The sequence below is a fragment of the Microchirus variegatus genome (assembly GCF_963457635.1).
Source record: "Microchirus variegatus genome assembly, chromosome: 11".
NCBI classification, from domain to species: domain Eukaryota; kingdom Metazoa; phylum Chordata; class Actinopteri; order Pleuronectiformes; family Soleidae; genus Microchirus; species Microchirus variegatus.
The window spans coordinates 9642271-9668877 of record NC_139812.1 but is presented as its reverse complement, the minus strand read 5'-3'; the positions used below and the strand labels follow the sequence as shown (position 1 = coordinate 9668877).

The window sequence follows — 26607 nt, the reverse complement described above, 5'->3', positions numbered from 1 at the left end:
TTCTCTTTCACTATCTTCATTCTAGTCATCTCCATCCTTGTGTTCCTGCATACATACAAAACAACTGTCTCCCTTTTAGACCATGACCTCTTCCAAGTCAGATCTGGAAGCAAAGGAGGGCCAGATCCCCAATGAATCCAACTTCTTGGAGTTTGTTTCCTTGTTGGGTTCCCTCAGCACCAGAGGCTGTGGGGCCAGCGCACAGGAAGAAGAGAAGCTGGAAGGCCACCAGGAAGTGGGAGAGGAGAAGGAAGGTAATTCTCAGCTGCGAGGTTTCATGTCTTATATTCACATTTTTTGGGGAAGATGAGGGAGCTGTCAGTTAAGAAAAGTCTGTACAGAACAACACAATCTTTTCAAACACACTTTTTAACGCTTGGTGATGGGCATGTTTGAGCCTTGGTGCTCGAGAACAGCTGTTACGTGTCTGTCTGACAAAAAAAGCACCTGCATCAGAAGAACAGTCTTGTCCTAGAGCTGCTTTTGTCTATGTGATGATTCATTTTAAATGAATTAATGTGATTTAGTTGGCGAGCATTTGCGTCACTTCTTGGAAAGTTAAACATTTCTCAACTTCTGCCACAGGCAGCGTGAGTAAATAAAGCAACAGACTGCAGATTGGTAATGTTTGACTCGCAGCCCATTTAAAGTTTAGGTTTCTAAAAAGTCAACACAGATATTTAGTCAATTTGTCTGTGTAAGTAAAAGCAGTGGAGCATTTCAGTCCATCTAATAAATGTGCCTTTACTTTTACAGTCAATGTTAAAGGTGCCATATGTAAGAATGTGGCCAAAAACGGTTACTACATTCAAATTCAAAATACAGAGGTCTTTTAGGTTTCGTTTTCTGACGTAACTGGCAACCCGTAGTTGCTTGGCAGCTGAGACTCTACTGACTGCAATGATTGGTAGACGGCGGTAGGTGGCGCCACATGCCAAAACATGATTTAAAAACAAAAACATGATTTGCAGTCTGCAAAATATTTTTTTTAATGCAAATATTTTGGCTGTACTGTTGTTGTTGGTGAGTTCAGTTTGTTATATGAACATTATTCCTGAGTCTCTGTGACATATTAGGAGGATTTGATGGCCAGTTGCTTTAGATTTATTACATAATGCACCTTTAAGCTATGTTTTTGTTCTACATCTGGAGATTTGGCAGTTTTTTTTAAATAAAGTTGTGGGCCTAAACACCAACATAAGCAGGACAAACATGTTAAATCTGAGGGGAACAGTAGAGCAGAGACAAATATCTGTGTCATTGTGACCACCTCATCTGATAACATGAAAATACTGATTGGAAATGAAACAATTGACTGTGGCTTGACATGTTTTTTTTTTCTCTTGATCTTTATTTGCAGACAATCTGAGTATGACTTCCAGGCCAGATGATACAATATCTAAGACCGACACTGAAGACAAACCCGAGAGACCCAAACCACCCACCAGTTTGCCTACCGACACACTGCAGGCTATGCCACTCACACAGATCCCAATCGTCTCTCCTGACAGGTACGTACTGTATATTTCACAAATATCTTTCAATTTCAGCATCGAGCATCCTGTTAATCGACTGATTGTATTTTTCTGTCTCCAGTCCACAAACAGACAGGGAGAAGGACCCAGATTATGACTCTCTGCCCTCACAAACCTCTCAGTCAGAGAGTTCTATGCTGCAGGTCATCTGCAGACCGGAGGCTACCAACAAAGAGGAAGCATACACCTTCCACACTGTCCACAGTAAGCAGCTACCGTTGGCCAGTCATCCGTGTTTGCATGGTTTTATATGCTTCAGTCCTGGATAGATGTGATGCTTTTCTGTGCTGGGGATAAACATGAGAAAGAGCAAGGAGATGTTGCAAATGCAGTCTCTCTGTAAAGAAGGATAATTTGATCATGTTTGGATGTGTGGGAGCAGCTGATGAAATTACTGTACTTTTACAAGTAGAGATGATCTGACAAGTTATATGTATCTGCTTGTTTCACCAGGGGACAGGCCTCGAAAGTTGTATGCAGAGAGAGCTCTTAACCTGCCACTAGGAGCTGAGCTCATCACTGGCAACATGTGGTACTGTTGTCTTATTTTAAATCTCTTTTCCTCTGCATTTACATTTTCTCGATCACTTTTTCCACTGGTTCAATATCTTTGGGTTCATCTTCAGTGACCTGCTGTCGACTTCTTCCAACTCGGAGTGTCAGGACGGACTGGTGGGTCACACGGATTGCCCTTTCCAGAGACGCATCATCCCCGCACACAGGCTCCGACCTCGGAGGACGCACCCAGAGATCTTCCAGGTCTCTAGCTGCTTTCACTTGTTCTTTATTCTGTAAACCAGGGCTGGACTGGTACAAAAAGTCAGCTTTTTGTCATTGGTGAGACAGACATCCCTGCAATCGTTGAATTTAATTCCAGCCTAACTGTACAACATGTCTTCACCTTAAATAAAATGTTATAATGTATGTAGATTTTTATCCCAATAAGGAAGACAAGTCCTCAGATTTAAATGCCCACAACATTTGCTAACATTACTCCTTACGTCGTCAAACTCAACTCTCCTCATTCTCACTCATTGTCCCTCCTTGGCCCCGTCATGGTCTCCCTGTCCCGCTTCTATGGTTTCCTCCCTGTCATGTTCTTGCTCCACCTATCCTCCTTCCTCTTGATGTTGCTGCACAATGTCAGGTGCAGCAGTAAACATGTCTGTAACTTCTGGGCATCCATCAATAATAGCTTTCGTTTTTTAAGCCCTCATTTTCTCTGGTACTCCGTTGTGCTTTGGTGGCCGTTTTGTTTAACAAGCGATCCCTGCGGTTGTATCGAACTATGAGAAACTGAAGATGGTGGGAGGAGGACCATGAGTGAGAGAAATGATTGGGTCGGCCAAGTGTCAGTATAGGAAATGAAAGAATGATCCACTGTTCCGGCTCTTAGTAGACACTGGCCGGCCTTAAAGGCGCCATATGTAAGAATGTGGCCAAAAACGGTTACTACATTCAAATTCAAAATACAGCTCGGCAGCTGAGACTCTACTGACTGTAATGATTGGTAGATGAAGGTCACATGCCAAAACATGATTTCAAAACATAAACATGATTTGCAGTCTGCAAAAAAATTTTTTAATGCAAATATTTTGGCTGTACTGTTGTTGTTGGTGAGTTCAGTTATATGAATATTATTCCCGAGTCTCTGTGACATATTAGGAGGATTCTACGGCCAGTTGCTTTAGATTTTTTACATAATGCACCTTTAAGGGTCGAAAAAAAAAAACTACCGTCCCTGAGGTGCGTCTGCCCACCACATTACCAGTCAAGCCCTGCTTCCAAACATATCCTTTGCAGTGTATGCATGCAAGTATGGAGTATGTAATGTCTACCAATAACCTATTATCCAAAGTTCACTTTTTGTTTTTATCAAGTGTCTGCTCACAAATACTTGCATGCAATTACATGTGCGATATGATATCCAGTCCTCCAGGTGATTCCATGCCCTGTCACTAATCATCAGTTGGTGGAGATAACATAAAATGTAGCAGTGGATATAATTATGTGTTATTGGTTTCAAGTCTTTGTGTTTGCTCTTTTGTGCAACTGTAACTCATTGACTTGGATGTAGACACGGATGGAGTAGCGATAGACTGCTGCTGTTTGAAACAGACCAGCCACGAATGGCTCTACATCAGTGCTGGACGCAGACCAGCAGCAGAGACGTGGTTTTGCTTGGATCAGCTGTTGAAACAACAGAACACAGATTCCCTGCTGAATGATTAATGTGCCACTTTGTATGTGTGTGCTTGTTCATTTTTGTTACCTCCTTAGGAGCTTTTCTGGCATAAACAATGACCTGGTGGTCGGACAGTCCAACAGCCATCAAAATCTGGTCCTAGTGAGACAGACTCTGGTTAAAGTTAGGGTTTAGATGTGAATTTGTCAGTGATTATGGTTTGGGCAATGGCTTTGGTAAGGCTGTCCAAGTGAATGTAAGTTTTGTCCTATTGAGAATAGCTGTGCAAACCTGTTTGGGTGTGTGTGTGAAAAATAATGAACTATAATGAACGATTCTGCGTTTGAAATGTAGATCTGTCTCTCCCTTGTGTTGTTGCATTTGAATGTGTGTGTGTGTGTGTTCCAGGTATTACTCAGGTTGTGGGGACCTAAAACTGCTTACACAGTCACATTGTGGGAACTTGTCTTCCTTGTGGGGACAAAAAGCGAGCCCCCAAATTGTTACATTTTAAAGTGAAGACATGTTGTATGGTTCGGATGAGGTTAGGGTTGGGTTAAGGGAGTATTTGAAAGTAAGTAATGTCCTCTGAAGTCATAGAAACCAGACTGTGTGTGCACGCGCTTGTGTATGTGGCTACAAATTATTTGTATTTGTGTGCAGGAAGAAGACTCTTTGGATGAGTCATCAGAGACATCCACTCAGGAGAAACCAACCAGGAAGATTTATTACAAACTGGAGCTGTTTCCTGGGAAGTGGATCAACATTTTATATGACAGACTCACCCTACTTGCTCTTTTGGACAGGTAATACACAAGACACCGGACCGACTGTCAGCGGTATTCGCTGCTGTCAGTGGTTTTACATTCATTTTTCCTGCATCCTTCAAAACCTAATAAACAAGCAGGTTGCAACTCACTGAAGGTTTGCTCTCTTGGGCTCAAAAAAGCCTTCAGGGTTAGGGATTGTAACTTTATTGGTCAGTTTAGTAACTTTCAGGTTTTTATTTCAGGTTGCTCAATCTAATTTCTGTATCGCTTAATGTCTGATATAGTAACTATATCATACAACAGCATATAGTGTGTCACTTATGTGCAGGGCTGATGTTTCTTAGGTTATACTGGATCTAATGGCCCTTTTCCATTACACAGTCCCGGCACGGCGCGAAACAACACATTTTTTTTGCCTTTCCATTAGTGAGAGTACCTGGTATGTGGTACTTTTTTTTGTGCCTGCTCTGGTAAGGTTCCAAGTGAGCTAAGCTGATACTTTGGCCCCGTCCCAATACCTCCTCTAACCCTACATTTTGCCCTTACCCTAAATCTGGTGGAAGATGAAATTACCCATTATGCTTTGCGAATTCAGTGAGGGGCTGATTTTTTTCAACAAAGATGGCGACCACATCTGCAGAGGAACAGTTTCGTTGTATTATATTTTCGCAAATAAGCACGTTACAATGTCGAAATGTGTTGGAATATGTTGGTTTGATAAACATCCAAAGGACAGTTGAGCTTTGAACACTAATGTCAGAAAATAACTGACAATTTATGAAAGCAGCTAGCTAACCCAGCTTAGCTAACCCAGTTTAGCTAGCTAATGCCCGTCATGTAGCGTTACATGGATGTGTGTACCGGCGTTCACTTGAACGGGAAAAACAATCACATCACATTCGTGATATAGCGGCAACCGGCATTGATGGAGAAAAACAAACATAGCCAACACAACAGGCAACACAACAGCTGGATCCATTTTTTCTGAATGAAAATAGTAGCACGCTCCACCGGTAGAATTGTCAACATGTGACTTAGGTTAGCACGTATGTTATGTTCACTATGTTAATTTGCATATAGTGGTGTCCCGATTCAATAGGGAAGCCACTTCCCTCAATGAGAGGGTTTTACACTTGAGGGCACTCCAAACCAAGTGGACATTTGTAGGGGGAGAAATGGAACAGGGCCTTTATGTGACGTCGACCACATCTGACTGTCAGCCACTGATTGTTGTGTGGAAGAGTCATGAGCACGACGTCCGACACAAGAATCAAAGCGAACAATGCTGAACTGTAGGTCAGCAAAAAAAGGCTGAAAATCCTGAAATATCTTGTTAATGTCTAATATAACATTTAACAGAGGAGTCTGGTGTATTTAGTGATAGGACTGCTGAAAAAACGGCAATGGCCAGCGGCGAGCGACATTACAAGCCCTTCCTCTGTATTTCAGTTCAGTGACTGTGTCAGATAGACGGAGTCTGTGCTCTGGTCATGCAAGGAAGTACTGAACAAATCTTTCAAATTAACTGAGTCTAATGCTTCAGTTCACCGAAAACAACTGCTTTAGGTCACTGTATCTTCAAAAGTTGACTGTAGGCAACTAGACTTGGATGTTCCACCTCTCATTCAAGAGGCTTCTTTCAAAAATCCATGTTTTTAGCCTCTGAAGGCTGGATATCAGTGTAGAGAGTCATTATGTGAATCAATGCAGGTCATTCACACACTGACCCGGTTTCAGGTTGTTAGTCTCACCTCCACCGAGGTGTGAAAAAGGGTTGTCGGGGTCACCTGATTGTTGGAGTTCACTTGTGTTGCTCTCTGTGTGTGAGTGCTAATCCTTTTTGGAAGAGAGATCAGGACACAACTGTAGCTGATAATTGGTGTCTTAGTTCTTCTCTTCTGTCGAGTGATTGTTTCTCCACTTTTCTCCATCTGTCTTCCTTGGTCAGAATGTGAATCTTCTCATCATCGAAAACATGTCATTTGTCCTTCACATGTAAGTGGACAAATGAGTCCTGTCCACATGATCTGGTTCTTCTGTAAATGTAAAGTTCAGGACAATCGTCATTATATCGCTCAGTATAAACCACGTTGCTCTGTTTTTCTCTCAGAGTTTTGTCCTTTGGGTGAGCGAGTCTTTGTCTTGAAGTGCTGCAGGGTTTCTAGTGTGTACAGGAATGTGGTGTTTGTTGAAAGTGTTTCTCAGAGACTCCACTTATACACAATGTTGTTGTCTAAAGTTCTTCTTTAATAGCTCCTGAGTGCCTGTGTTGTAACTCATCCTCTTCTGCGTGTGTGCCGTTTTTATATAGAAATCAAGATGTTTTGGAGAATCTAGTTGCGGTCTTCATGGCCTTCATGGTTTCCTTCCTCGGTTTTGTGCTTCTCAACCACGGCTGCTTCAAAGACTTCTGGGTCTTCCAGTTTTGCCTGGTCATCGCCAGCTGCCAGTATTCCTTACTTAAGGTAAATTATTATGAATGTTTCCCACTTTTTATTTTACTAATTCTCAAAATTGGAACATTTTTCTGTCCTGATTTCCAGCTCTTGTCAAATCCTCAGTAAACATTAATTGTTGAGTTGTTAATTATTGATTTCAAAACCTCAGAAGATGCACTATTATTATCACAGGTGCACAGACGAAGGGATACAATGTCATAAAAGAAGAATAACTAGCTATACAACAAAGCAAATAACTATATAAAGTGGTAGAATGATGGACATAAATATGTCTACTTTAGATTTTGATTTAGGACAATGAAAAGCAATGATAATGACAATACAATTAAACCTTGAAATTGACAATTGTTTACAACTTAAATCTGAAGTTTTTATTGAAAGAAAAATCATTTCACTACTGATCACATGATTTCATGTGCACGTAACTTTATCACTTCATGATGTTTTCATTTCTGAACAATGATTTTAAACGTTGGCTTCTGTGGTTTTGTTTTCCAGAGTGTTCAGCCAGATGCAGCTTCACCAACACACGTGAGTTTCGTGTTACTTTGATATCTCTGAATCTCTAAAGAAGTATTCATCATGTTATCAATTACCAACATTTGATGTTCCCATACTGTTCTTCCTCAGAGATGCATAATTCCAGTCTTGTTTGTAAAGATTTACAAACAATTCTCCTTTCTAAGTAGAGTAAATTTGTTGCTTTTTTGAGGTTCTGAGCTTTTTTTGGTGCTCTCCTTTTTTCTGTCACATTACTCACACTGTGCTGGAAACCTTATATATTCCTAACTTGTGCGTGTTTTTTCCTTGTGTGTTTCCTCCAGGGTCACAACCAGCTGGTGGCCTACAGTCGAGCAGCCTACTTCTGTATATTTTGTACCCTGATCTGGCTGTTGGAGCTGCTGTTGAGGCAGAAGGACCTGCCTGTGTCCACGCTGTACGGGGTCACCATCGTCTGCCATGATGTGTTGTGCTTCTTACGAGATCTGTTAGTGGGTAGGGAAGAATATATCAGCCAGTCCTGTTGCTGCTTATACACCTGCTTATTTCATATTGTATAATAATTTCATGTATCTGTTTCTTTTTACACATTTAACAGGTTTTACCTACTGCTTTCCAATCATCTTCCTGGTTGGCCTCTTACCTCAGATCAACACGTTCACAATCTACCTGTTGGAGCAGATTGACATGCATTTTTTTGGAGGGACAGGTTGGTAAAAAATGCTTTCTTGTGTTTTAAAATGTTTGACTCAACGTTAAAAAAGTATTGTTTTATTTCCTCAGCTGCCACAAGTCTCATATCTGCGATCTACAGCATCCTCCGCAGTCTGACTGCTCTGTCTCTGCTCTACGGCTTCTGCTTCGGAGCTCTCAAGGTAGAAGTTATAACACAAACACACACAAAGAAGGTAACCAAATATGTGGTCATAGTATTCAAATTGGTGAATGAACAGAACAACAAACAGGCAGATATGATTAGTGAGCAGCCAGAGAGTTTCACTCATAGACATCACAGTTATTCTACTGTGTATATGCTGTATATTCTTATTAGTATAAGTGTGTATAAGTTCTCCCCGTATCTGTGTGGTTTTTCTAGTGGGGTTTAGTTTCCTCCCACAGTCCAAAAACATGCAGATTTAGGGATAAGGCAAATTGGGGACCTGTCCAGGATGTACCCCACCCTTTGCCAGCTGGGATTGGCATCGGCGCCCCCTGCGGCCCTGTGGAGAATAAAGTGGCAGAAGATGAATGAAAGTTCACTGATGTCTCAGCAGTCAGTCACACTGGTGTCCACTTATGTGACATGCATTGTTATTGTCCCTCTAAATGTGAGCATAATTTACAAAAGTGAGGTTTTGTTTGTCTGAGGTTCTATTAAAGAAGACTGAGAGACCATTAACTCCTCAGGCAAATGTTTACTGGTTGTAAATCAAGTGAGAAGTAGGCTCATGTCCCTCAGACACCCATTCAAACAGACAGAGAGAGAGAGAGTGGCCCCCTGGTGGCTATTCAATATATTCTTACTTTCAAGTTGGCCTCAGTTGGCCTTTATGTACGATCTCACTGATGGCAAACACATGATTGTAATGGGTGGAAGAGGCTTTAAATTGTGAAGTTATGTTAATAAGGCATGGTGGTGTGATTAACACACTCTCTCTGTGTGTGTGGTTACAGGAGCCGTGGGATGAGCAGCACACACCGGCTCTGTTCTCTGGTTTCTGTGGCCTTTTGGTGGTTTTCTCTTACCACCTCAGCCGACAGAGCAGCGATCCGTCCATTCTGCTGTGAGTGTCCAACTGTAATATAACATAAACATAAATACAACATTTAAGAGGGGAATTTGTTGACATGAGGACATAAAGAAAGATTGGTGATTCCTCCTTTGTTTGTTTATGCATTGGGTTTACTATAGAAACGAAAATGGTGGCTCTAATGTCTAAAGTACTTGTTTAAAGACCTCAACAAAAAACTTTTTACATTTATACACTTATATAAACACACTTACTAAGTAGTATATTCCAAATCTGCCAATAACCTCTGCTAAATATTACGTACAGGACCTTTAATTGTGGCCTTAAACTTGTTTATGAGCAGGAAACAAACAAACAATATAAACAATACAAAGCAGTAATATGTTACACCTCAAAGTGCATAAACATTTGATCTATACTGTATATGGAACTAGATCTTTTATCATGTTGTTATCTGAGACAATTATATTGTTGCCGTCATATTATAAAAAGCAATTTGTCATGTCATAAATCACTTGATCCATTAATATCTCAAACAAAAACATTAAATATTGTTCATTCGTTCACAATTATTGTAATTTCAGGTTATTGCACGAGTCAGATCGCTGTGTTCTTAAAACCCCATCTTTCACCTTCTAAATCACAGATCTCTGATCAAGTCAAAGGTGATGCCAGCTCTGGTGGAGAGTGAGGAACAGGAGGAGGAGGAAGCTCCAGAGATTAAAGACCCATTACCTGAGAAACTACAGAACTCTGTGGTAACAACGGATTAACTACTGTGAATGTGCTCTTTCCAGATTTTTTATATTGTTTTGAGTAACAGAAGCTTACACATTGACCTGTTCACCTGAACACCGAAGACTGACCTAAACTCCTGTTTGCTGCTGAGCACTGTGAATGCTTGCACATAATTAATTAATCAGAGGAAATAAAAAATTCAGAATTAAATCTCACTTTCACTCCTGTGCTTCACAGAAAGAGATCCTACTGTCTGATGTGGTCGTTTGCTCTATTGCCTACATCCTCACCTTCGCTATAACTGCGAGCACTGTGTTTCTGTCTCTCAAGGTGAGATACTCCGTCGCTTTTCACGCTGCATTTTGCATGATTAATAACTCGAGAGTAATAAAAGTACATGTAGCTGTTTTAACAATGTATCTTCATTGTGCCTCTGCCATTGTTTACATGCATCATGCATCCAGCCCTTTGTCACCATCGTGCTGTACGCTCTGGCTGGGACTGTGGGGTTTGTCACCCATTACCTCATCCCCCAGCTGAGGAAGCATCACCCTTGGCTGTGGATCTCACACCCGGTCCTCAAGACGAAGGAGTACCATCAGTTTGAACCCAGAGGTCAGCATGTCTGCTGCATATTATCTGGAGTTGTCTCCAGAGTATTTAGGAAGTAAAAAACACTGGGCAAAAAATACAGAGAGTACCACCTATCTATTTACAGTATATCCCATCCTATTCATATTATAGCTTACTATGTTATATTGCAGTAACACCTTTAATTTACCATTTGATGTATTTATTCTTTCCATTAAACTTATGGACACTGTTTGATCCAACTACAAGATTTGTTTTTAACTACATTTATCACATGCTATCTATCAAAACTGTAAGTAACTGGAAGCATATTTGCAGGCTACTACTGAAATAATTTAAGAAATATCAACTTTACATGCTTTGTATGCATAAAATGTCAAACTCAATCACAAAAGAGGGCCAACAACCAACAACCTTCAAGTGAGTTAGAATATTTCAAATATTACAAACTGCTCTGATTTCAGGGGAAAAAAAGAAAGTACAGAAAACAAAGAATAAAAACAACTGAGTAGCAGTTGGAGGGGTTGGTGGTGACAGGTCTTGACCTGCATTGCAGCTACTGCAGTGCATTATGGGATTTGCAGTATGAATAGTGTATGTTATATTTAACAATGGGCTATTAAAAATAGCCAGCTAAAATTATTTTGCAGTGTGGATATACAGTAATTGTATCCATGGGCCTTGAGTTTGTCATGTCTAATCTACGGTTATATTTCAACAATGTTAGCATTTAGCTCAAAGCAGTGCTAATCTCTAATCTGCTAATCTAATCTTGTGAATATAGGGGCTTTCAATATTTCGATAATAACATTTCAGTTTCTCCCTTGATTCTTATCTTTATCCTCTCTCATGTGGCAGAGGATGCTGTGCTGATGTGGTTTGAGCGACTGTACGTGGGCCTCCTGTGCTTTGAGAAGTACGTCGTCTACCCGGCCATAGTGCTGAGTGCACTGACCAACGATGGCTTCGCTCTCAGTCACCGCAAGAAGCTGGGAATCCAGTGAGTGGACGCCAAGAACCACATGGCATTGTCAGTGTGTGTGTGTGTGTGTGTGTGTGTGTGTGTGGTGAAAATCTGATCTCCTGTTCATGCCGCCCTGCAGCTGTGATGTTCTCCTGACCACAGTCGCTGGGCTGAAACTCCTGCGCTCGTCCTTCTGCGACCCCAGCTTCCAGTTCCTCACGCTGCTCTTCACGCTTGTCTTTTTCCACTTTGACTGTCCACGAGCCTCAGAGAGCTTCCTGCTGGACTTCTTCATCATGTCTATCGTTTTCCACAAGGTGAGAGAGAAATGGACTGAGAGACAGCAGATGCTTTTAGAAACACGCTCAGTTTTTGTTGTCAAGTCAGAGAAAATAGGTTGTGGTAGATCTTCTTTAATGTCTTCACTGATGTTCAGGCCTCTCTATTTGTGGAAGAACGTCACAAGCTCTTGAGTCTGAAGATGACGACCACACAGGAATAGTGTTCCAGTATGGTTTCGATGCTGTTCGACTATTGACCTGACTCACTGTGTATTCCTTTTGTTTTCTCCAGATGCGTGAGCTGTTGCTGAAGCTCCATTTCATCCTGGTGTATATCGCTCCCTGGCAGATTGCCTGGGGCAGCGCGTTCCATGCCTTCGCTCAGCCGTTTGCAGTGCCTCGTATCCTTTTGTAATGAAGTCACAAGTATGAGCTCCAAAAGCAGATGAGGATAAGAATGAAACACAGCGTCTTTACGTGGAAAAGATTGGGACACTGAAAAGTCAAATAATCTCAACAGCAGAGTCATGGAACTGAAAAATAAGACTATACACTGCAAAAAAACAACAAATATAAGAGGAAAAAACTGCTATGAATGTGATAAAAAATACTTGACACAGGTGAAAACAATAAGGGACATCAGTCGCACAGGAAACAAAACAAGAAGCAAGAAAACAAACTGAACACCAAAATAAAACAGGAAGTAATTAATAATCACTGAAATTACAAAACACAACGCACAAAGTAGGTACGGCACGATTTCTGTCTGATACCAATATCACAAACTCGACTACCGATACCGATATCAGTCTGTCTTTTCACACCGTTTCAACTACGAAGCTGAGTTGTGTCTGTGAATTTAAAAGACATGATTCTCCAACTGTGTATCACATATTTTCTCCCATAAAGCTAAAAACAGCCCACAACATGACTCAACATGATTTTTATTTCTACAGTCCGTGCATAGTGAAGCATGTCCGATCCAGTGATATTGACCAGTATTGGACTGATACTGATACTCATTATTGTATCGGCTCATCCCTAGTACAAAGTACAACCACATGTGTGCATGTTTGTGCACTTATATTTATATGGTTAGGACCTTTTCAGGAGTTGCAGTTGTCCTCATGGAAACCAAAACCTGGTCCTTATGAGTCAGAGCACGATTTCTGAGGAACTGGTTAAATTTAGGGCTAAGATTGGAATTGTGGTTATGTTAAGGTTAGGGTTAATAATGAACTGGTTAAGGTGAAGGCTGTCTAAAAGAATGAAAGTCATTATACTCATTCTGTGTGTGTGTGTGTGTGTGTGTGTGCGTGTGTGCATCCCGTGTACCCATTTGTCTTTCCTTGACTGGCGTGTGTGTGTTCAGATTCAGCCATGCTGCTGCTCCAGACTCTGCTCACCACCGTCTTCTACACACCACTGGCTCCCTTCCTCGGCAGCGCCATCTTCATTTCCTCATATCCACGGCCCATCAGGTTCTGGGAACGAAACTACAAGTAAGGCTCAGAGAAAGTTAGTGAGGCTTGAGTTTTATAAACAGCCTGACAGATGATGATGATGATGATGAGAAAAGTTGAAAGCAGCTGTTTCAAGTACAAACTGTCAACAAAGCCTTTGACAAGTTAAATTATGCAGTCCAAAAAACGATAACAGAAGACACTAAAGCATATGTAATTAATCCTCCACAGATAACAGATAACATTAAGTAATATTCTTATTCATTATTTGAGGAGATTTTGAAAAGTGGACAGTCCTTGGGTTCTGGATTTCTTCCCTTAAAATCATGAATTCTACAGAGAATAATTAGCATTTTACACCAACATACAAGGTGTGTTCTTATTGTTATTGAGATGTGCAGACAGAGAGACAGACAGACAGACAGACAGACAGACAGACAGACAGACTCTCCGCTCCCTTTCACGGCGCCATCTCACTCACACTTACCCATCCCGTTTGTTCCCTTTCGACTTATTGATGTGACAGACAGTTTGTGCTTCACTTTGCTCAATGCACTCCAAAAATAGTCCTCCACCGCACCTTTGTGGCACAGACTCCTGTGATTATATTTAGACCGCGTTGTTAGCATTTAAAGGGAAATTTAGAAGATTAAAAAAACATTTCTGGTTGTGGAAATGTATGAGTGAGGCAATGTCCTTGATCATTTATCTGATTCCGTTCACACTGCGGGAGCTAAAACCTCAGTTTAGTTTATATTCCAGATTATTCTTCATGTCACTCTCGGCGTTGGACACAGGGTGTGGTTTTCATTCATAACTTCACATGTTCACAGACGTTTAGACAATGAGGTTGACTTTGGCTCCATAATTTTCTATTGACCAGCCAATTACACTATGATTATACGTTATACAGCTCTGTTTTTCAGAGTCAAGGGACAACTCAGCCTCACAGCAGCACTTTCATTTAGTTTTAAACACACGTACGGGCAAATCCAAATCTCTAATTAACTTAACACAAACTGCATTATGTTTGGATTGTGGGAGATAGCTGGTTGTACCTAAAGAAAACCCATGTCCATAAGTCAAAGTGGGAATTGAACACACCTTCTTGCTGTGAGGCACCAATACTAACCAACATACCGCACTGCCGAACACACCGTACCTAAACCTTGTACATTTCTCTATATTTTTTCTTTCTTTCAGCACAAAGCGTATCGATAACTCCAACAGCAGACTCGTGTCCCAAGTGGATAAAGAGACAGGCAAGTCCTTTCTTATAATTGCATGCTGTAATATGTTGTATTTCTTGTATCATGTATCCACTCAACCCAAACGATATTATACAATTTATGTACTTTACAGAGTAAGCAGTAAACCATCACTCTCTGTTTCTTCTTTTCAGGATGCGACGATAACAACCTGAACTCCATATTTTATGAGTATCTGACACGCTCGCTGCAGCACTCACTCTGTGGTGACCTCATGCTGGGCCGATGGGGCAACTACAGCGCCGGAGACTGTTTCATTCTGGCGTCCGACTACCTCAATGCCCTGGTCCACGTGATTGAGATCGGCAACGGGCTGGTCACTTTTCAACTGAGGGGTCTGGAGTTCAGAGGTACAGTCTGATTATTTCGAACTGACTTTATGCCTTTCTTGCAGAGGTGGAAAAAGTACTAAAATATTGTTCTCAAGTAAAAGTACCAATACTTTGATGAAATATTAGTAGTCCTCTGCAAATGTACTCATGTAGAAGTAAAAAGTAGTTCATTTGAAATGTACTTTAAGTAAAAGTTACTTAGTTACTTTGCGTGGGGTGTGAGGGTAGTAGAAATCTGAGAAGGGGTCAGAAATCCAAAACTATTTTGGAACTCAAGCGCCCGGCGCGACACAGGATATTACGTCTTTTGGCGCGCGGCCTCTATGTTCACGCGCCAGTGCTGGTGCTAATCACATCATCATTCGTCTGGTTCTGGTGTATATTTTCCCCCTGTAGGTCTTCATTGTGTTGAATTTTTATTTTTACTCAGTAACAGATAGGATTTATAAAGTAACTAAGTACAATACTTGAGTCAATACGTACTGAAGTAAAATACAAAAATTTTAAATTGTACTTAAAAAAATACAAAATACACAAAAAAAATATTCAATAATATTGAATACTTTTTTTTGTGTATTTTGTATTTTTTAACGAAATACATTCACGAAATTCATTCACTCAAGTTACTATAATGTATTTCGTTACTTTCCACCTCTGCTTTCTTGTGTGCCATGTTACCATGTTTACCTCCATGTCTCTCCATCCCAGGTACGTACTGCCAGCAGCGAGAGGTGGAGGCCATCACGGAGGGCGTGGAGGAGGACGACGCGTGCTGCTGCTGCGAACCGGGCCACTTGCCTCACATGCTGTCATGCAACGCTGCTTTCAACCTGCGCTGGCTGGCCTGGGAGGTGATGGCCACCAAGTACCTGCTGGAGGGTTACAGCATCAGTGAGAACAATGCTGCCACTATGCTGCAGGTGTACGACCTCCGAAAGCTGCTCATCACCTACTACCTGAAGGTACCTAGCATGTTCTCAGCTTATGATGACATTTAAGCATTTAAGATACAGTGTGTAGGGTTTAGTGGTGAAGTTTAATGTTGCAGCCTTTTTTCCAAGACTATAGGAGAACCTGTGGTAGTTTTTAGATATCATTGAAACTCAAATGGTGTTTGGTTTGTCGAGTAATAACATGATGGTCCAACAATTCATATATTCAGGTGATCTCCATTCAAAGAAAAAGTAGAAATAATATAATCTAAATATTTCAAACTGGATCTTTGACTTAACTTTCAATAATACTGTATCAGAAGAATATTATACAGTCTTTGATTATGTTCCAATATTGCGGATCCTATTGCATCCAATAAAAAACTTGTAGTTGAAAGAACAACAAACATACTTTGTGTGTAACCTGTGTGTACAGTGAAACCACAATTAGCTGTTTAAAAAAATCCACTTTCTTTGGCCAATTTAAAACACACACAAAAGAAAAAAAAACATCTAACTGGTGCCACAGATCCTGTAAAAACTACAGAAGAACGACTTACATGTTTACTGGATGGATGGTCATTTCCATCTGTTAATCTACCAGTTTCATCCAGAGAGATCCAATACGACAAAAAATATCAAAAAAGTTAAATACAGATGTTATCATGGCTGCAAATCAAGTACATCTTTTCAAACTAAAGCAGCAATGTATGATTTAGTCCCGAGACCCTGAACTCAACATGATAACTGTCACTGTTTACTGTCAGTCTGAAGCCTCTGGGAACACTTCAGTGCACTGTATTCTGTCTGCTGTGTACACAGTTAATGCTCAAATTTCATTTATTTTGGCACCAGGATCCGCTGCTATTGAGGAAAACCTTGTGCAGCTTTAATAATGCATCAGCTGTAAATGTATCCAATTACCCTCTCCCCAGTGCCACTTGTCCGAACACACTCTTAAATATTTACCTCTGTAAAGGTTTTAGAGTGTAATTGGCTAATAAGCCAATACTCTCAAGCGTATAAATCACATTTAGATGTAAATGGCAGCTCGCCAATAGTAGTTCCAGGTCCAGCATAACACACAAGCACAGTGTGCTTTTCTTTGTGTTCAACCTTTAACTAATTTAACCAACTCATCCTCTCCTTGTTCTTTCAGAGTATTGTCTACTACCTGGTCCACTGCCCCAAACTGTCCAGCTGGCTTAAGGATTCCAGCATCCAGGAGGCGCTGCTGTCTTACACCAAGTGGCACCACATTGAGCGTGACCCTCAGGTCTTCAGCGTGAAGATCGATGAAGACTACGTGCACTGTCTGCAAGGGGTGACGCGAGCCAGCTTCTGCAACGTCTACCTGGAGTGGATCCAGTACTGTGCTGGCAAGATGGAGACGGTACGTCACTGAAAGTCTGTTCTATCAGACTTTATTATTAGGGTAAAGCAGCTGAGTGAATTCCCACGTTGTGAGTTTCAGAGTTCAATTTTTAATAAGCTCCAGAAAATGGTGAATCCTCGGTCCACAGCATCCTCATGTTTGTCGTGTGTCTCCGTATTTGTGTCCAGCCTGTGGACTGTGATGAAGACTCTCCTCTGGTGACTCTGTCCTACGCTCTGTCCGTCCTGGGGAGGAGGTCCCTCGGCACCGCGTCACACAACATGTCCAACAGGTAAACATTGTTCAGGTCAAAGTCAAAGTAACACAAACAGATCGATAAATAACTTGGAATCATTCATTTAACCGCTGTGTGTGTGAAGAGCATGGGGGTGCATAATGCTACAAAGTATAATCATAATATTAGTGAACACTCAACTAACTATATTTTGGGTTATACCTGCAGTTTTTAGGTGATTTTTTATTGTGACTGATCAAGATCTTTGTGTGACATGCATCTTTTTGTGCTACAATTTCTTCCAACAACAACAAAAAAAACTCTTTGTTTAAAATAGAGGTTGATAAACTACGGAAGAGGATTACCGCCATGGAGGAAAAAAAATATTTGAGTTCTGACTTTATTCTCAGAATTCTGACGTTAAACTCAGAAATAAAGAGTCAGATATTTGAGTCAGAACTCAAATATTTTTTTTCCTCCATGGCCGTTATCCTCTTCCGTAATAAACTGTGATATTGGGCTTTTGTAAAAATGTGTGAAGTTCAATTTTACTGCTACAAAGTTGCAAAGTTGCTGTGGTTAAAACTATATTAACCCTATAACACTATCGCTCAAATAGCCGGGATAATAAATACACACAATAAAAAGTACTTATCATCAAAATATATCAAAACATGACAATACACAAATTTGAGTAGTGTTATTTTAAACTGTGTCATGTCTAACAAAATGAAAGAAAAGCATCATGAGGCGACCATATAAAAATGCTCCAAAATTACTGGAAAATCAGGAATTTAGGAATGGCAATTTTGTTCTAGGGTTAAACTCAGTTCAAATATGGCGTCACAATACATATTTACCTGCAGTGAGACATACACACCAGAGGGGGGCGTCAGTATCTCATCGTTTGAGCATCAACTTCATTAAAACAGGTTACAGCCACTGCAGGGACACAACTTTGAGTCTAAAAATACTTAGGAAAAGGTCATTTTTCTTCTCTCTCTCTCTCTCTCTCAAAGTCTGGAATCTTTCCTGTACGGATTCAACACCCTGTTTAAAGGCGACTTCCGCATCGCCACGAAAGACGAGTGGGTTTTCACCGACCTGGACCTCCTGCAGAAGGTGGTGGCTCCTGCTGTCAGAATGAGCCTCAAGCTGCATCAGGTAGTGTGCACTGTCCCTTTAAATATCCGTATATGGCTGTATGTTCATGCTGTAACCTGTGTGGTGTCGTTAATTTTGCTTCTCCTTTGTCTTGTTTAATATTTCTTTCTAACTGGTTATTCTAGTCGTATGCAATATTACAGAAGAGAGACAATCATGTATGATGTTACTGATGTGTGCATGAAAAGATTAATGAACTGTCAAAAATGACATGATGTAAAGTGAATGTTTCCTCTCCTCTCCCTCCATGCCCTCTTTCAGGATCACTTCACCTGTCTGGAGGAGACTGAGGAGGCATCCATCTTGTACGAGGCCATCACAAACTACCGCAGCAGCCTGGTCATCTGCCACGAGAGTGACCCGGCTTGGCGCAAGGCGGTGCTCTCCAGCCGCGACACGCTGCTCACGCTGAGGCACATGATCGACGACGGCACGGACGAGTATAAGATCATTATGCTCTACAAACGCCACCTCAGCTTTAAGGTCATAAAGGTAAATGTGCACAGGTTGTCATGCAGGGAGGAGTGGGAGTGTTTGGGATGGATGGACAGTGTTCCGTAAGGTGGAACCTGCATCTTTCCAGTTCCTTTATGTATCCAATCTGCAATGCCCCCAAAAAACGATTTGTTTCTCACCAAAATGTAAGTCACAGTGTTCAGTTTTGCAGACGTTTTAATATTTTAAAGCAGATTCCTAGTTTGAACACCCTCGATGCTGCAGGATAACAACCAAATGCACGTACTTCAACATTTAAAGATAGCTTCAGTTAGGTTTTTTCTGTTATTAAACCTTTGCACACACACGGTTTTGATCTAGTACTTTTGACTCTGCAGTTACTTTAATTGCTCCCATTGCTGCTCAATGCAGTCATATAATGATGTTGAAGAGTTGGAACTAAAAGTGCTGAGAGTTAAATATCTCTTCTGACTTTGACACCCCAAAGGAAAATGTATTACTAACTACCTTGCCACATTTGAATGTTTAAAAAAGTCACTCTTGTATTTAAAAACTATAGGTTTTATATCATTCTCTGCTCTCAAACGCTGTCCGTTGAAGTGAAAAGCTCTGGTATTAAACCTCCTGTTTGACAAGCATCATTTTTACCATTTTAATCAGTTTACCATCACCTTCATCATCATCAAATCTCATCTCTTCCCTGCAGATCAATAAGGAGTGCGTTCGAGGTTTGTGGGCCGGCCAGCAGCAGGAGCTGGTGTTTTTGCGGAACCGGAACCCAGAACGTGGCAGCATCCAGAACTCAAAGCAAGCACTGAGGAACATGGTCAACTCATCCTGCGACCAGCCACTGGGATATCCAATGTTTGTGTCCTTCATTTACACTTTCATAGAAATACTGTTCTGTTCTTGTATTTACTTTGTATGTACTGTTTTTTTTTTTTTTTTTTTAGGTATGTGTCGCCGCTGACGACATCGTACGCAGGAACACACCGCACACTCCGCAGCATCGGAGGAGGAGCTTTGAGTCTGGATGCCATCCGCTCGTGGCTCTGCTCTAAATGGTTACGGTCAGTTCATTCAGTAATGCTGTCTCCCTTCTGCGGTTCAATCACCTCCAAAATGTCCTCTGTTGCTTCTTTATACACGGGTATGAATTAATATAATTAGATTGATTTTTTTTTCAATCCGGTACGGAAGAGGATTAGGGCCACATATTTTGTTTTGTTTTTTTTCAAAACAAAATTTGAAAAATAAAAAAGCCAGGAATCTCAGACTTCTGAGAAAAAAAGTTCAATTTAAATCTTAAACTTGAATCTCACATGAATTCAGAGTTCTGAGATTAAAGTCGAAAAACTGTCGAATTGAAAACAGTCAGAATTCGCAGAAATTGTATCTAAATTAATCTCAGAATTCTGAGAAAAAAATCTGAATTTTAATCTCTGATTTCAGGGTATTTCCCAAATCTTTTTTTTTTTTACATTTAGCCATTATCCTCTTCCATAGGTTCAGATCCCAGAACCTTCTGAAAAATATGCTTTATTTGAATTATTAAGTCTATTCCAGCTCTGTGATCATTTAGCAAACATTTATCCTTTGAAAATGGTTATTATATATTATATATTTTTTTATTGAAAAGAAACATGGTCCACCAACAATACATGGTTAAGGTCTTTCCTTGGGTAATATCACAACCATTGTTCCAGTTTTTCTTAAATGCGTCTTTCTGTGGTCTAGTTGAGAATGTAATCTTGAAAATATGATAAATAATATCAAACTAATCATCCACTGTAGGAACATCTGGTTTTAACCATATTCTTGTAATTGCTTTTTTTTTGCCTACCACTATAAAGATCCGTCATCTTTTATCTGAAGGAATGTGTTCTGTCACGTTGCCCAGGTATATCGTCTATGAATTCAATGGGATGTCTACTCTACATGGAAAACCTCCTGCATTGCTTCTTGGACCTCCTTCCTAATATTTGTTATCAGTGGACACCAAAATGCGTGAGAATGATTTGCCTCAGAGAGACAACACGGTCTCCAGCAGATGGAGCTTTTAGTATAACATTTGAAAGATAATATCAGATATTACAGTACACTTACAAACTTAACACACTTCTCACAATCATCCGGGAGTGAAGATGATGTATGGAACATTACAGTAGCTTTACAAAACAAACTGTTCTCTACGAAACATAAATCCACATGACTGACTTTTAATTCAGAGGGGATTAATTAAAACATATTTTCATCACAGATGTATAGCACAATAATTCCACATGATTTACCGCTTTGGTCTGAGCAACAAGCAGCCGCGATAACTTATCATTTCCCTAAAGCAGACCACTCATCCAAATCACATTTATAACGTCCAGTTGATAAAACCTCTCTGAATGTTTTTTTTTTTATTACTGTGCTGTTTTGCGTCAATCAATCTGGATTAGACGTGAGCCGTAGTGCAATGTTCTGGCCGCCTGACGACTGAGTGCTTCTCTGTAGATTTACAGATATTGAATTCCACGAGAGCGATGTCTCGACTAAGTTAATGTGCTTTTAAATATAAATACCGGGACAATGGGAGTGTGGAGATGGAAGGCAGCCAACTGCTTTTGACTTTGTGCTGTTGCAGCAAAAGTTACCTCTCACTTCCCTCTTAATCGCTCTCTTCTTCTGGATTCACTGTGCATCTTTTTCTCACTCACATATCTTCTCTATTGTTTTTCAGTCCCTCTGTTACACATTAGTCTCAGTGTAGTTTAACGTATAGTCTCTGCATTAACCTCTGCAAGTCAGCTAATAGTGTGTCACTCTCTCCTAAGCTTCTTAGTGGCTGGGTTTTCCTTTCAGATTAGGTTAGATTGTTAATCCTGTTTCATCAGTCGTGGAGTTAAAGGTGTTGATTCAGTTTCACTAAGTACCAAAGGATTCAAGGAGAGACTGTTTAACACTGCACTTACAGTTTTGCCGTTCACACACTTTCATCTATGTGTTTTTCCATCACATTCACGTGCTGCCGACACATGGACACATCTGCATTTAGACTAGGAATGTTGACGGGAATCAAACCCACAACCTTCAAATTGAAAGACGACTCGCTCTACCACTGAGCTTCAGTTACATAACATCTCTTTCTTAGGTAACCAGCTGGAATATTCAAGACTCGCTAAATTTTTGATGGCCCCTTTCCAGTTTGTGTCCCCTGCACTGATATGAACATGAATAAATAAATCAGAGCTGTGTGTGTGTGTGTGTGTGTGTGTGTGTGTGTGTGTTCTGCAGGGTGCGTAAGGACAACATGACCAGCTGCAACAGCGGAGTCAACATGGAGGACGTGGACTGTGGTGCCGGTGGTTCGTCCTCGCTTAGCCACAACCGCCCGTCCTCTGTCACATCCAACAGCCTGAGCCTCCACCAGCACAGAGCCAGGACGACACACAGCCACCGACACCACAACTCAGGTTTATTGTGCTTCTGGGTTATTTATGCCAGATTATAGCCATTTACACCCGTAGTCCCTGATGGAATAAGACAAAAAGACTCAAGTACATACACTAAAATGTAAGATAAACACAAAAGGCTGTGATCCAGTTAGCAATACAGACTAGGAAGTCGGGACCATTGGTCCATTGAGAGGTTAAGGAAAGAAAATGCAAAGTTTTGGGTATATTTCAATAGTTGTAAACAATTAAAATTAGATTATGAAATAATTACAAGCTCAATTTACACATTTTTCATCAATTTATTAGCAAATAAAACACTCAAATTGCTCAATTCTGTGACCCTTGTCTAGATTAGTTTTCTGTGACTCACCAGTTAATCAACAAATGATTTCAGCTTCACATACTGTGTTTGTGATTGTGCAGCAAGGAGGGAGTACCGCAGCCGGTCAGTGCAGCCCCAGAGTCAGCGTCCACCTGTCAGCAGCCAATCAGGACCCATCCTGGACTCAGGCTCCACCCATGGGCTCGTCCAACGTCTGTCCAACAGTCAGCTGTCCTTTAACACCTCCATAGCCTCTATATTCTCCCAGGTATACACACACAAATACACACAGATTCATGGTAGACTGTCTTTAGATGGTGACATATTTGCCTTGATGTTGAGAGCAGTGTGGGAGCTTCATCTCAGCCATGGGAAGGATGTAAATTTGGGACACATCATCAGTATGATGTGTATTTGAATCAGGGGGTACTTCGGCCTGTCAACACTAGACACCGTCATCAAAGAAGGTCAGCTACAGGGTGATCAAGCCTGAGCTTTTGTCCAATGCCCAATCATGAGCATTGCCTGGTTATTCAAATGGCGCAGTCCACGGGACTATGCAAGGCAGGGGCGTCCTCTCCCCTGAGTCAAGCCTAAAGCTGACCGCATACCTTTTTTCTCCTCCTGGAGGGATCTGACTTGGGTGTTTAAGTGGGAGTTGGGGTTGGGTGAGGGTTTAGTGAGCAGGTTCTGCTTGACCATATCCACTGGCTGCTTCTTTCAGCCGCTTCAGAGACTGATCTAATTGTCTGTCACTTTCCTCCTCTCTAAAATTGAGGCCTTACGAGACCTTAAGTTGGTTTACTTGCCACAAGGCCAAAGCCTCCTCTTCCCAGCTGGACATGCACCACGATGTCATTGTGCTTCAGGGCTGACGTGGCATGCTGCACTGCTTCGGATGGTGTCCATTTCCGTCCAGATATCAGGGGTGGTGCAGCATTGCTGTCTGGTCTCTGGAGTCCTTCAAAGTCATCAGGAGTCTCACTTTAGAGCACTTGTACTCTTCGGTGAGGCTCTTGATAGGCAGTTCAAGGACCCCTTTGTAGTAGAGGCTGATGTTAGTCAGATAGTGTGGGAACCCGAGCCATTTCTTCACTTATGAAGTCACGGTTCGCTCTATCTTCTCCACAGCTGATATTAGGACCTTGTAGATACTGAGTGGCCACATTATCAGAGTGGAGAAGACCAAATTACAGGCACCAGAGCTTGAGCTTCCCTGGCAGTAGGATCTTGTTTATATTTTCAACTGTTGGTGATGTCTTGCTTTAGTTGCTGTACTTGGACTTTGTCCCCATATATCATTAAGTTTAAGTTAAAGGTACATTGTGTAAAGTGTAGTCATATTTACTGTGATTTAACTTGGAGAATAAAGTTGTTGTTTTTTTGTTTTTCTTTAAGGTCCCCCGTCTCTCAGGAGCAGGTGGGATCAGCTCACAGATCCAAACATCACAGCATCAGCAGCGTTCCAGTCAGGTAAGAGCTTCTTCATACACTTCTATACATACACTGTTTACAGCACTATTTCATTAAAGTAAAACAATAATAATAATACAATTGTAAATTACCCTACACCACTGAAAGTTGGTCACATGGAAAATAGTCACATAATTAAAAAGCTTTCTCAAATTAAAGAAGATTGAAAAGGAAACCCAGTTTAACAACTGTTTGTTAAAGGTCCTGTGTGTCAGAATGAGTGACATCTAGTGGTGAGACTGTATACTGTAACAAACAGAGTCCTCCACTCACTCCTTGCTTTCTCTAGTGCACGTGTCAAACTCAAGGCCCCAGAGGCCAGATGTGGCCCACCACATCATTTTATGTGGCCCGCGAGTGATTAATTGGTCTTAAAAATCTGTGTTAAAATAGGTCTATGCTGCTTTAAGGCGTGCATTGACCATAAACTACATTTCCCACAATGCATGGCGATTGCGTTACACTCTTAGAAATAAAAGTGCTAAGTAGAACCATATAAGGTTCTTCGGCTTGTCCTTATAGGAGAACCCTTTTTGGCTTCAGATAGAACCTTTATATAAAGGTTCCACCTGGAACCCTTTTGGAGGGTTCCACCAAGAACCCTTTTAAAACCCTTTATTCAGGAAAGGGGTTTTAAAGGGTTCTCTGGATCAAAATGTTTCTTACTGGAACCATTAGTGTTACCAAGAACCCTTGCTTCTTTGCTTCTGAAGGTTTTTCAGAAGCAAATGATTCCAGTTAGAATCTCAGCCCTTGTAGAAGGACCCTTTTGGAACCCTTATTTCGAAGAGTGTACCCGCAAAGTGACGGCACCGCCACTAGATTGCAGTGTACGATATGCATCATGTGACGAGTGAAATAAATTATTTAGCAATATGTTACAGAGTAGTTACCTTTATTACAGGTATAATATTTACAGTGGCCTTCACAGACCAGAAAGGATGACAGTCTGTTTCCACTTGGCTGCTGTAGAAACAAACAAGATGGCCACCCTTGTCTAAATACTGTACGTGTAAAAGGCTTGTTCTCATCATGACAGCAATAATACTGTCATGGTGTCGCAGGGAATTGGACCCAAAAACAGAACTCAGACAGCCAGGTAAAAATGGTAAAAAAAACGGGGATTTATTCCTGCACTAGAGGTTCACAAAAGGTCTAAAGGATAAACAGGAATCACAGTTACCACAAGCGGAAACAAACATGGGCTCTTTCTGGGTAAACTGACAATCTGGCACTACAGCGGGACAGTTTTTAAGTAGTGGCAGATCCAATTAACCAAAATGAACGCAGCTGTGCAGGTGAACCAGCGCTGCCACGACCACGCCCAGTCAGAGAGAGAAAACAACAACAATACCTGACCGACAGTCACAACACATACGTGTGTAGAAGACTTTAATTTTTCTCCAAAATGTTACACACTGGACCTTTAAAAAGATTTATGATTCATAAAAATCAACCAAAAAACTCTTTCATAGACAGCAAAAGGAGGCAATTACTGTGGATTGTTGATGACAAGTTATCGTCTTCCCTCAGGTGTCCTCGTCCTCGTCCACGCTCAGCCTGCTGTTTGGGAAGCGCAGTTTCTCCAGTGGCCTGGTCATCTCGGGGCTGTCGGCCGCCGAAGGAGGCAACACGACGGACACGCAGTCCTCGTCCAGCGTCAACATCGCCATGGGGCCGTCGCACAGGTCGAGCAGCAGGGCCACACAGGTAGGAAACAACATGTACAGCCCCTGCCTCCTTCTGCATGCTCTCCTCATAAAGGCCAGGACATGCTTATTATATTCTGTACCTCATTTGCAGAGAGCTGTTGCTGCACATATATATAAGCTTGAAGTACCGTTCATGCTCCACACATGTGCACTCAAGCTCACATTCCATTCCCACTGTGGCAATTTGACCAGGAAATTGCCCTCATTTGTACGTCCTTATGTTCTTTAAGTACTGTACATGTGTAGGTACTGGCAGACTTCCTCATATATGTTTCCATGGTTACCATGTTCCTTGTTGTCTCTTTGGACCAAAAAGTGTTAAGATACAGAGAGCAGTGCTCAAATGTGTCCGCGTAGACCACCACTATTCAATAACAGGACAAAGGACAAATTTAAAAGGTAAATTAAAAATAAGATAAAAGAATTATCATTAATAAAAATGTCTCAAAGTGCGTTAAAAAAGGCGCACAGTATTAGCTGTAACTATTTTAAATAAAAAATAAAAGTTTTTGTCGTCTCGGGTGCATCACAAGGCGCATAAAATCAAAAAGGTGCACAATATTAGTATTTGTCTCTCTTTGAAATAAGGTAAACATTATGTCATATACGACCCACAAACATCTCACAGTGCCTTTAACAGAATGCAAAAACTAGAAA

General features: G+C 41.1%; 1 protein-coding gene across 2 annotated transcripts in view; it reads left to right on the top strand.

The window, feature by feature from the left end:
* Window positions 1-26607, top strand: part of pcnx2 (pecanex 2) — a gene marked incomplete at both ends in the record, with an annotated part of 34980 nt that overhangs the window by 7592 nt on the left and 781 nt on the right. For both annotated transcript variants that reach the window (XM_083897810.1, XM_083897809.1), the window contains 32 exons: window positions 80-254; window positions 1361-1511; window positions 1597-1739; window positions 1989-2067; window positions 2162-2294; window positions 4384-4526; window positions 6802-6955; window positions 7448-7480; window positions 7774-7945; window positions 8049-8159; window positions 8234-8325; window positions 9125-9234; window positions 9848-9959; window positions 10177-10269; window positions 10404-10554; window positions 11389-11530; window positions 11634-11811; window positions 12068-12176; window positions 13148-13277; window positions 14442-14500; window positions 14641-14856; window positions 15547-15800; window positions 16930-17163; window positions 17334-17437; window positions 18400-18544; window positions 18806-19036; window positions 19707-19864; window positions 19954-20070; window positions 22283-22461; window positions 22867-23033; window positions 24164-24238; window positions 25772-25948. In XM_083897810.1, coding sequence (XP_083753936.1) covers window positions 80-254; window positions 1361-1511; window positions 1597-1739; window positions 1989-2067; window positions 2162-2294; window positions 4384-4526; window positions 6802-6955; window positions 7448-7480; window positions 7774-7945; window positions 8049-8159; window positions 8234-8325; window positions 9125-9234; window positions 9848-9959; window positions 10177-10269; window positions 10404-10554; window positions 11389-11530; window positions 11634-11811; window positions 12068-12176; window positions 13148-13277; window positions 14442-14500; window positions 14641-14856; window positions 15547-15800; window positions 16930-17163; window positions 17334-17437; window positions 18400-18544; window positions 18806-19036; window positions 19707-19864; window positions 19954-20070; window positions 22283-22461; window positions 22867-23033; window positions 24164-24238; window positions 25772-25948 — 4527 coding nt within the window. The remainder of the gene's footprint in view (window positions 1-79; window positions 255-1360; window positions 1512-1596; window positions 1740-1988; window positions 2068-2161; window positions 2295-4383; window positions 4527-6801; window positions 6956-7447; window positions 7481-7773; window positions 7946-8048; window positions 8160-8233; window positions 8326-9124; window positions 9235-9847; window positions 9960-10176; window positions 10270-10403; window positions 10555-11388; window positions 11531-11633; window positions 11812-12067; window positions 12177-13147; window positions 13278-14441; window positions 14501-14640; window positions 14857-15546; window positions 15801-16929; window positions 17164-17333; window positions 17438-18399; window positions 18545-18805; window positions 19037-19706; window positions 19865-19953; window positions 20071-22282; window positions 22462-22866; window positions 23034-24163; window positions 24239-25771; window positions 25949-26607) is intronic.